The sequence below is a fragment of the Centruroides sculpturatus genome, unplaced genomic scaffold (genome assembly GCF_000671375.1).
Source record: "Centruroides sculpturatus isolate CEXI.00-Female unplaced genomic scaffold, Cexi_2.0 scaffold653, whole genome shotgun sequence".
Lineage (NCBI taxonomy): Eukaryota > Metazoa > Arthropoda > Arachnida > Scorpiones > Buthidae > Centruroides > Centruroides sculpturatus.
Genome location: NW_019384874.1, coordinates 324,303 through 336,518, shown reverse-complemented (window position 1 = coordinate 336,518; position 12,216 = coordinate 324,303). Strand labels below are relative to the sequence as shown.

Sequence of the window (12,216 nt, the reverse complement as noted above, 5' to 3'; positions counted from 1 at the left end):
ATTTCATGGAGATAAATCGTATAGGTATTCTGTTGCTAATTCTTCATGGTGTTCATTATATTTGCTGGTTATTATCCATTGGTATAAATTAATATTAATGCTACAATAAAACAATTAATTTTAAATTTGCATTTCTAATCGCAAATGCTATCGAGATTCCGGAAGTGCAGCCATCACGGTGCACGTAGGTAAGATTAACCTTAATTTATAATTTCTTTTATCCCATCACTATTATATTTTTAAAAAATCAATTTTTAATGCTGTATTTAACAAAAAACCATAAAAACTATTTTCATAAAATTTTTTAATGAAATATTTAATTTTAAATATTTTATTTTATATTTAAATATTAGCCTTTTCGAGTCACCTTGATTGTATTTACATTTCAATAAGAAAGCATTTGATTTCGATCTCACGAAGATTTAAAGAATTTCGATCATTAAAATAACGTTAAAAAAGCACTCATGATGGAATATAACAGGGGTGGGCAAGCAAGAGTTCAGTGGGACCCGAAATGTAGGTTTTGCAAAATGCATGGGAGCCGCAGTTCTGTACTTTTTTATTCTGTACCACAATTTTATTATATAATATAAATACAATATAAAATAAATATTGAATTTTTTTAATAAACATATTTTCATTAAATTGTGGAAATAAAATTGTAAAAATAATAATAAAAAGCAGAAATTAACACTTTCAGCAAGAGCAGCATTTACCCATGTCTGATATATATATATATATATAGACATAATAAAACTTTATAATAAAATTTTGTTTTATTTTACATACAATCTTTATAACACACCTACAATTCCCAGAAACCAGAGTGCCATATTTTATAAATTAAATAATTCATCGGCATTCGACTAAAAGCGCGACAATCCAAATCTTTAATTTTTGTAGATACTGTTGGAGTTAACCGTACAAAGTCACAGAATATAGCAGCATTCTAACGTAAAGCATTCCGCAAAAGGAAAGTCAAAAAAGTAGCTAAAAACATTTACGCAATGTAAAATGCACAGGTAATGCCAGTTAAAGTTATTTGTCGACACATACTTAGTACAAATATGGCATAGGATAAATTTAAGAGAATCATAAATACATCCTAAAAAATTCAGAGTTGTATATTCTCAAAATATACAACTAAGATCATTCTATCCACTATAAAAAAAATCTAGTAACCAGTTGCATAACTTTCCCGGCTTTTATAACATTTATATTATTAATCAAAATAAATAACTAAAATTGTATGCGATGCCATCTGTTATGAGATATTGTTATAAAAACTTTATATATTTTTAATTATTGTAAAATAGCAAAAGACTTAATTTTCAGAGTAGAGATGCATTTTATAAAACACCTTAAATTCTAACAAGTAAATTCTTCGTCCAGTCCGACCCCTTCCAAGTTATGACACGTGACCATCCTCTATCTCTCCATCTCCTCGACCTTTCACTACCAAAATTTAATAGCATCAATGCCCCTTACGTACTGTACAAGTTACCTTCTCAAATTTCGTTTCTTTATCTTCACAGTTATTTCTACATTAAATGCCAAGGTCGGGGCACGGAATTGAAATCTTCGACACGTCGAAGTCGGCCAATTCCAAAGCCTCAAAAGCCGTTTTTCTTTCCGAAGTTCTCTGATAGAAGGAATTGTCTACTAATCTGTTCTCTTCATCGCATCGTAACAAACGCTATCTCGCCCGCCTTCTCCAAATCTTTAGTCACGCGGGACGGCCTCTCCCCCTTCGATAAGCGTCCTTCCGACGACTTTCTGAATCGCCGTTTTATACGAACGACGCCCAATTTGCGGATGCGAAATTTATATTCCGGTTTAATTAAAAAAGTCAATTAGGCATTATCTGCTAGTCTTTAGCGAATTATCGCTAGGATTGGAAACAAGTATTATTCTCTCGTGTCGATGGAGAGACCGAGCTTACAGTAAAAAATATAAAAACAAAAGAAACACTGACCGGAAAAGGAAGCGGCGGAGACGTGAACGGATCGTTTACCGTTTCCCAAATACCAGTTTCGCCAGCCAGAAAAACTGGGTCGATACGGAAGGCGAAATCGCTGGCACTTGACGAACACGTGCCTGCAAACGGCCGTTGCCATTTTCCTACGCGGGCGCCACCTCTCGTTAACTCTTTCTTTTTATTTATTGTTTTTTCTTTCGTTATCTCCGACTCCGACGTCCTTCGTCTCGTTTCGATTCCTCCCGTTCTTAATAAATTCGTCGATTAAACACCGCCGGCGAAAAGTACACGGCTGCGTGATTACTATCCAAGTACGTTTTGGCTTAGTTAATTTAATTAATTAATCAAACTCGCTTCCGGAAGAACGTTCCGTTTAAGAAACGAAATTTGCCACGGTGGCCTTTATCGATGCTATTAAATTTTGGTGGTTAGAGGTCGAGAGGGTGAGGAGATAAAGGGGGCGTCGTGTATCGTATCGCAGCCTAGCCATTCGCTCTTAACTGGTATGACATACCTGGGCCAATTTGCATATTTTTCCACAGAGCGTATGAGGCTGTACGAGTAATTGCCGCTGTATCTTTTCCAAGATGCTCATTTAGTCGCAGCCACATACTAAACTTAGTTGGGGAAACGGAAATAATCTAACACTTATTTAATTGGAAATTCGAGCAGAAGACAATAAATGTTTTAGATTTTTAGAATGGTTACTAATATTTAAGGTCCGGATTTTTGGGTGCATTTTTACAATGGATTGGGTGCTCGTTTGGGTGTTTTAAAATGCTGTATTATTAAGACAGAAACCAAGAAGAAAAATTATATTTACAAACTACATAGTTGTTTATTGCAATTTATACATAAAGATGAGCATTATAATTTACAACAGTAACCATTTCAATGTTCTTAAAAGTGAAGTTTTCTCGTTTGGAGGATAGAATGTCTTTATACAGGGAAAAAGATCTTTCTACGTCGACCGAGGTTAAGGGGGCATGTTTCATTTTTACTCAGAATTCTAGTTCACTGCAATCCAAGATATTTTTCAAATCGGGATTTTTTTGATAAATTAGATCTAAGTTTTGCCAGGGCAAAACCGTCCAGTACATCAAGCGCCTGACTTACATTCCACTGATCCAGCATTTCAGTTTTACGTCTTTCCAGCTCGTTGATTTTATCCACTAATAATTTGTACGAACGCACGGAGTAGAAATCTGTGGTCATTACTAGATCAGAGATCAGTTTCTTGACACTGTTGACGGTCGCAGAATCGCTAGGGAAATTCGTTGATAAACGCATTGAAGTTCTCGCAGTATAATACCACACTGTTTATCCAAGACCCCCAACGGGTGTCCACTGGAGTGGGTGATAATGGTAGCCCAGTTACGTCTTGGTACAAGCGCTCCCGACTAGGACACTAGAGGAGAACCATTTTTATTTTCGAAAAGAAGTCGTTGGCCTTGCTATATTCTACACGAATACGTTTAATTACTCAGTGTAGGACATGGGAAAGACAAGTCACATGCTTTGTGTTGTTGTACATGCACTTTAAATTTAAGAATGCTGACATGTAAGATGCTTGATCTGTAACGACAAGCCAAACTTTTTCGTACTGGACACCATTTGGCCACAACTTGATGCAAACATCTTTGAAAGCTCGGGACACTGTAGTTGAGTTCGTATTTTCAAGTTGGTATATTTTGAACAACATTGATTGTACTGTACATCGCATCCGGTCAGAGGTGCAACGAGAACGTTTGGCATATACCGTTTTGTGGAATTCGTTGTTTCGTCCAGTATGAACATTACGGGATTGTCTTCGACAACGTCCGGGATTTTAGATGTGGTTTGATCATAAACTGGTTTTACGTAGTTTTTTCTAAGCGTGCTCTTGTCGGGACAAGCTTTCCTGTATATTTCTGGAGAAATGACTTAAAGGCTGGATTGTTTACCTTGTGTAAGGGTATATTTGCCTGCAGAAGAGCGGTCGTTAAATCTGCATAAAATGTATTATTTACCTTCTGACTTGTGAGATTCTTCTCCTCTGAAATGCGGCTCCTATAATTGTCTGTTTGAAATACTTCCTTTTCTATTTGACTTCCCTATGCTTTTCTGAACTCACGTGCCACGTGATTGTTGTTTCTTGGTGTTTTACGTCAACCGATATTACATAATTGCAAATGGAACAGCGAAGAACTTTTCCGTCTATGCATTCGCCTTCATCTTTAAACTTATTTGCTAAAATGTTCAGTTTAAATGCGGACAATTTTGTCATTTTGTAATGTCGCCTACACCGAACAAAGGAAATTGGAACTGTTGCGCTCACAAGTCCGGGTAAGGTGACATCAATACAGAATTTTCTAGATCAGCGCTGTCCAACTGGCGGCCCGCGGGCCGTATATGGCCCGCCAAATAATTTTTACGGCCCGCGAGTACATTTTACTATGAATAAATTTGTTACTAAATTATTATTATTAATATTAAAATTATTTTACTACCGTGTTTCCCCGAAAATAAGACAGTGTCTTATATTAATTTTTGCTCTGAAAAATGCGCTAGGTCTTATTTTCAGGGAATGTCTTATTTTTCCAGGAAGAAGAATTCACATTTATTATTGAACAATAAAATTCCCAAGTCGAACTTAGACAAGAGTGACGTATATCCGGTGTGTCGAACTGTCGCCTTTTTATAGCGTCAACATCGGACTCGCTGACCAATTAGTGCTTACTGAACCGTAGCACTATGCAAATGTCATGTGGTTTATCAACTTTCTTGGCCCCCGAAATGTTTGGTGAAGAAAATATGGCCCGCGGGCTATGATAAGTTGGACAGCGCTGTTCTAGATTGTTCTTTCTTTAGAAAAGAACAATCTAGTGTTGCACGTGTTGCAGATTTTCAGTGAATCTGTTTAACATTCTTATAACAACCCTAAGGTTTAGTTGTTTAGTCCAGAAAATTCCTTTTCCCCCTTTTCTCGCAACAAAAGAAGACAGTAAACTAATTACCGTATTTTTTCCTCAGCATAGGTGGTCCCGTTTAACGAATTTGTTTTTCCCCCTCAAGTAAATGAATAAAAACCACCAAAAAAGAGATAATTGCCAACATATTCTTTGAAAATGTAAAAAAAGGGGAAAGCTAGGTGCAATATATATATATAGGGGAGACCGGGGCAACTTCGGCATGCGGGGCAAGTTTGTCAAGCGCTTTTTTTTAAAAACAAATTAAAAGGAGACTTTGGTTATAGGTTAGGCAGTTGAGTTTTATTGGTGGCTTGTTGAGTGTAGTGTTTTTATTGTTCTCCAACAAGCGTAGTTGAATTATCAAGCAAATTTTCATTTTCGTTCAATTCCATATAATATTTTTTTTCCATTTATATTGAATTGGCAGGTTTTGTTATAATTCCATGATAACGAAAGTTACTTTTCCTGTTAGAAGGATGTAACTTCAACTTATTCACGTGGCCAGATCGTGGCTTGGCATTCTGTTCTCAGGGTTGTACTTAATGTTTCGAAATCATGACTAGCGGGGTAAGATCGGCAACATAAAGCCACATTAGAAGCAAAGGATAAAAATCAAACAGATGATAAATGAAAACATGTTTGCATTTGTTATTCATGTATATATGTCTTTGAACTTGCATTTCGTTGTAATAATATTAAATGGGTGTTGGATTTGTATTTCTTTGTTTTAATAGTGAATTCCAACTTATACATTGTTAATAACATAATTTTATATACGTGCCTATCTTGCCCCATTACTGTTGCCCCTATACCAGGGGCAACTTTAATAAAAATAATTAAAATAATTACAACTTTACAAAAAGAGAGAAGTTGCCGATCTTGCCCCTATACCCGGGGCAACTTCGTCAATTTCTCTCTTCTTGTAAAGTTGTAATTATTTTAATTATTTTTATTTCCAAACTGATTTTAACCAGTTATATAGTAAGATAACATTCCAATAGACAATATGCAAAGCTTTTTTTTTCAGTTTACAGCAGTATTTATTACACAAAATTTAAGTAAAGCTTAACATGCCGATGTTGCCCCGGTCTCCCCTATATATATTTGGGTGCTAGTTACAGTTTTGGGGAAGGTTCGCGTTTTGGGTGCATTTGGGTGCTAAACAATTTGGCAATGAGTGGACCTACTGCACTAAAATCGACGTAGTTTGTCTTTTTACACTCTGTCCCTTCAAAAAACGAATGGGTGCGGCACCCAAAAATCCAGACACTACTACTATTATTTATTTATTTAATAATTTTTTGAATTTGTTTATAATGATCATTTACCAGATTCGATGAGTGACGAGCCAATTGTTTTATTTTTAATATCCAGAACGTTAATAATTAAAGTTGTTTTATGTCATGTTCTAAAAATAGATTAAATAAACGCGACAAAATGAAAGGTAACGTCTCGGAGAACAAAAGTATCGCGTCGTTCCGCCCATTCACCAGGTAAACTAATTATTAAAGTTGTTATATAAGGTAGTTATTAATTATTATTTAGGTAGTTTAAGCTAGAGATAGGCAGCGCAAACGAAAGACACTACTAAATGTAACGTCAAAACATCAAACATGTCTCGAAACAGCGCTAATATAGAAGGCATTTAGCAGAAAAATACTGGACAGTTCCTGAACTGTTGAGTCTGCTGAACGCAGCCAATATATACACATAAGCTAGTTTTTACACCGGATATACTATATATACGAGAAACGCAATATATTTTTGGGAGTTTTCGTTAAGGGGAAGAAAACGTAGTCAAAAAATTTATAGTTAAGCTTGTATAAAATAGGTAAATGTAGGATGGAAGAGTTCAGACACTATTATTAGATATTGACAATGATAGTGATTAGTGATGACATGAAGGCTAAAAGACAGACATATTAGTGATATTTTAAACCTATATAAACAAAGAACAAAGAAGGTGTATTAGGCCATCAATAAATCTTTATTCATATTCTACTTTTGATATTATATAAATTACAAAAATATGTAGAGCCAATGCGAATGTAATTTCTCATGTCAAAAATATAAAACTATTTCATTCCAAATACTATTTCTCACTGTACTGAATAGAATAAAATCGTATAGCACACTTTGTGTATTGTTAAAGTTAATAAATTATTTAAAAAATAGTTTGTTTTTATCTGAATTAAATTTCTATGGCTATTTATATGTATTAGAGGATAAGCTATGGTTTTCCTAATTGTGATACATATGTAATAAAACAAAACAATAAAATGCAAATTTATTTACTTATTTTACCATTACCTATTTATAAAACAGATATATTATACATGAACATTATGTACAAAACTTTCATTCACAATATGTAGCAATATAACAGTTTTAAACATTATAAAAGAGATTGTTGTCTTGAAAACTGTTAAAACTAATATCTCAAATACTATAGTAGAGATAACTGAAACTTATCACACTGCTACTAGTAACATAAAAATGACACTTCTATCATCAGAATGCAATCTTCAGTCATTTTAACGTCATTTTGCTGTTCCTTCGTCCGTTTCCGCAAGTTAGGGGTTGTATACCGGTTTACCGATTTACCGGTTAACCGATAAATTGACAAAAAAACATTCGGTAAACTTACCGGTAAATTTCAAAAATTTACCGGTAATTCGGTAAATGAAAAATTCATACTAGAAACTTTTATGCAGAAAATATTGTGTTTATAGACATTTAAAAGGGCTAAAGGGACATTGAAAAAAAATACAGATAAGTGTAAGCAAGAATATACCTAATTATTAATTTTATGTGAGATATTTTCTGTTTTATTTTAATTTAAACTTTCTTGGGTTTGAGAGGCACTGTAAATTGTACAGAAAGCTCTAGTTATATATTTGTGCTCTGCCGTTTTTTTTATTTGTAGTTATGATTTGTGCTCTGCCGTTTTTTGAAATTTTTAAAGGTTTAAAATCTTTACNCATTAGTACAAAATGAAATTTGAGAAGAAATATCATTTTTATTAAAAATCACAATATGTGTATGATGAAATTTGCATTTACTGTTTAAAAATATCTCCAAATTTGGGCCCACTATTCATGGGTAATATTTGATTGATTATATTTGAAATGTTTGTTTTGTTTTATTTTTTCAAATAAAGCCCTATATATATCAGGGGTAGGCACGCAAAAGTTCAGTGGGAGATGAAATGTAGGTTTTGCAAAATGCATGGGAGCCGCAGTTCTGTACTTTTTTATTCTGTACCACAATTTTATTATATAATATAAATACAATATAAAATAAATATTGAATTTTTTTAATAAACATATTTTCATTAAATTGTGGAAATAAAATTGTAAAAATAATAATAAAAAGCAGAAATTAACACTTTCAGCAAGAGCAGCATTTACCCATGTCTGATATATATATATATATATAGACATAATAAAACTTTATAATAAAATTTTGTTTTATTTTACATACAATCTTTATAACACACCTACAATTCCCAGAAACCAGAGTGCCATATTTTATAAATTAAATAATTCATCGGCATTCGACTAAAAGCGCGACAATCCAAATCTTTAATTTTTGTAGATACTGTTGGAGTTAACCGTACAAAGTCACAGAATATAGCAGCATTCTAACGTAAAGCATTCCGCAAAAGGAAAGTCAAAAAAGTAGCTAAAAACATTTACGCAATGTAAAATGCACAGGTAATGCCAGTTAAAGTTATTTGTCAACACATACTTAGTACAAATATGGCATAGGATAAATTTAAGAGAATCATAAATACATCCTAAAAAATTCAGAGTTGTATATTCTCAAAATATACAACTAAGATCATTCTATCCACTATAAAAAAAATCTAGTAACCAGTTGCATAACTTTCCCGGCTTTTATAACATTTATATTATTAATCAAAATAAATAACTAAAATTGTATGCGATGCCATCTGTTATGAGATATTGTTATAAAAACTTTATATATTTTTAATTATTGTAAAATAGCAAAAGACTTAATTTTCAGAGTAGAGATGCATTTTATAAAACACCTTAAATTCTAACAAGTAAATTCTTCGTCCAGTCCGACCCCTTCCAAGTTATGACACGTGACCATCCTCTATCTCTCCATCTCCTCGACCTTTCACTACCAAAATTTAATAGCATCAATGCCCCTTACGTACTGTACAAGTTACCTTCTCAAATTTCGTTTCTTTATCTTCACAGTTATTTCTACATTAAATGCCAAGGTCGGGGCACGGAATTGAAATCTTCGACACGTCGAAGTCGGCCAATTCCAAAGCCTCAAAAGCCGTTTTTCTTTCCGAAGTTCTCTGATAGAAGGAATTGTCTACTAATCTGTTCTCTTCATCGCATCGTAACAAACGCTATCTCGCCCGCCTTCTCCAAATCTTTAGTCACGCGGGACGGCCTCTCCCCCTTCGATAAGCGTCCTTCCGACGACTTTCTGAATCGCCGTTTTATACGAACGACGCCCAATTTGCGGATGCGAAATTTATATTCCGGTTTAATTAAAAAAGTCAATTAGGCATTATCTGCTAGTCTTTAGCGAATTATCGCTAGGATTGGAAACAAGTATTATTCTCTCGTGTCGATGGAGAGACCGAGCTTACAGTAAAAAATATAAAAACAAAAGAAACACTGACCGGAAAAGGAAGCGGCGGAGACGTGAACGGATCGTTTACCGTTTCCCAAATACCAGTTTCGCCAGCCAGAAAAACTGGGTCGATACGGAAGGCGAAATCGCTGGCACTTGACGAACACGTGCCTGCAAACGGCCGTTGCCATTTTCCTACGCGGGCGCCACCTCTCGTTAACTCTTTCTTTTTATTTATTGTTTTTTCTTTCGTTATCTCCGACTCCGACGTCCTTCGTCTCGTTTCGATTCCTCCCGTTCTTAATAAATTCGTCGATTAAACACCGCCGGCGAAAAGTACACGGCTGCGTGATTACTATCCAAGTACGTTTTGGCTTAGTTAATTTAATTAATTAATCAAACTCGCTTCCGGAAGAACGTTCCGTTTAAGAAACGAAATTTGCCACGGTGGCCTTTATCGATGCTATTAAATTTTGGTGGTTAGAGGTCGAGAGGGTGAGGAGATAAAGGGGGCGTCGTGTATCGTATCGCAGCCTAGCCATTCGCTCTTAACTGGTATGACATACCTGGGCCAATTTGCATATTTTTCCACAGAGCGTATGAGGCTGTACGAGTAATTGCCGCTGTATCTTTTCCAAGATGCTCATTTAGTCGCAGCCACATACTAAACTTAGTTGGGGAAACGGAAATAATCTAACACTTATTTAATTGGAAATTCGAGCAGAAGACAATAAATGTTTTAGATTTTTAGAATGGTTACTAATATTTAAGGTCCGGATTTTTGGGTGCATTTTTACAATGGATTGGGTGCTCGTTTGGGTGTTTTAAAATGCTGTATTATTAAGACAGAAACCAAGAAGAAAAATTATATTTACAAACTACATAGTTGTTTATTGCAATTTATACATAAAGATGAGCATTATAATTTACAACAGTAACCATTTCAATGTTCTTAAAAGTGAAGTTTTCTCGTTTGGAGGATAGAATGTCTTTATACAGGGAAAAAGATCTTTCTACGTCGACCGAGGTTAAGGGGGCATGTTTCATTTTTACTCAGAATTCTAGTTCACTGCAATCCAAGATATTTTTCAAATCGGGATTTTTTTGATAAATTAGATCTAAGTTTTGCCAGGGCAAAACCGTCCAGTACATCAAGCGCCTGACTTACATTCCACTGATCCAGCATTTCAGTTTTACGTCTTTCCAGCTCGTTGATTTTATCCACTAATAATTTGTACGAACGCACGGAGTAGAAATCTGTGGTCATTACTAGATCAGAGATCAGTTTCTTGACACTGTTGACGGTCGCAGAATCGCTAGGGAAATTCGTTGATAAACGCATTGAAGTTCTCGCAGTATAATACCACACTGTTTATCCAAGACCCCCAACGGGTGTCCACTGGAGTGGGTGATAATGGTAGCCCAGTTACGTCTTGGTACAAGCGCTCCCGACTAGGACACTAGAGGAGAACCATTTTTATTTTCGAAAAGAAGTCGTTGGCCTTGCTATATTCTACACGAATACGTTTAATTACTCAGTGTAGGACATGGGAAAGACAAGTCACATGCTTTGTGTTGTTGTACATGCACTTTAAATTTAAGAATGCTGACATGTAAGATGCTTGATCTGTAACGACAAGCCAAACTTTTTCGTACTGGACACCATTTGGCCACAACTTGATGCAAACATCTTTGAAAGCTCGGGACACTGTAGTTGAGTTCGTATTTTCAAGTTGGTATATTTTGAACAACATTGATTGTACTGTACATCGCATCCGGTCAGAGGTGCAACGAGAACGTTTGGCATATACCGTTTTGTGGAATTCGTTGTTTCGTCCAGTATGAACATTACGGGATTGTCTTCGACAACGTCCGGGATTTTAGATGTGGTTTGATCATAAACTGGTTTTACGTAGTTTTTTCTAAGCGTGCTCTTGTCGGGACAAGCTTTCCTGTATATTTCTGGAGAAATGACTTAAAGGCTGGATTGTTTACCTTGTGTAAGGGTATATTTGCCTGCAGAAGAGCGGTCGTTAAATCTGCATAAAATGTATTATTTACCTTCTGACTTGTGAGATTCTTCTCCTCTGAAATGCGGCTCCTATAATTGTCTGTTTGAAATACTTCCTTTTCTATTTGACTTCCCTATGCTTTTCTGAACTCACGTGCCACGTGATTGTTGTTTCTTGGTGTTTTACGTCAACCGATATTACATAATTGCAAATGGAACAGCGAAGAACTTTTCCGTCTATGCATTCGCCTTCATCTTTAAACTTATTTGCTAAAATGTTCAGTTTAAATGCGGACAATTTTGTCATTTTGTAATGTCGCCTACACCGAACAAAGGAAATTGGAACTGTTGCGCTCACAAGTCCGGGTAAGGTGACATCAATACAGAATTTTCTAGATCAGCGCTGTCCAACTGGCGGCCCGCGGGCCGTATATGGCCCGCCAAATAATTTTTACGGCCCGCGAGTACATTTTACTATGAATAAATTTGTTACTAAATTATTATTATTAATATTAAAATTATTTTACTACCGTGTTTCCCCGAAAATAAGACAGTGTCTTATATTAATTTTTGCTCTGAAAAATGCGCTAGGTCTTATTTTCAGGGAATGTCTTATTTTTTCCAGGAAGAAGAATTCACATTTATTATTGAACAAA

The 12,216-nt window shown here is 35.1% G+C and overlaps 1 protein-coding gene across 1 annotated transcript in view; it reads right to left on the bottom strand.

Moving 5' to 3' along the window:
* Window positions 1-2,393, bottom strand: part of LOC111630934 (glycine cleavage system H protein-like) — a 13,785-nt gene extending 11,392 nt beyond the window's left edge. Inside the window, exon 1 of the mRNA XM_023375093.1 lies at window positions 1,976-2,393. Within this exon, the coding sequence (XP_023230861.1) occupies window positions 1,976-2,117 (142 nt within the window). The 5' untranslated portion in view covers window positions 2,118-2,393. The remainder of the gene's footprint in view (window positions 1-1,975) is intronic.
* Between the last annotated feature and the right edge of the window lie 9,823 nt (window positions 2,394-12,216).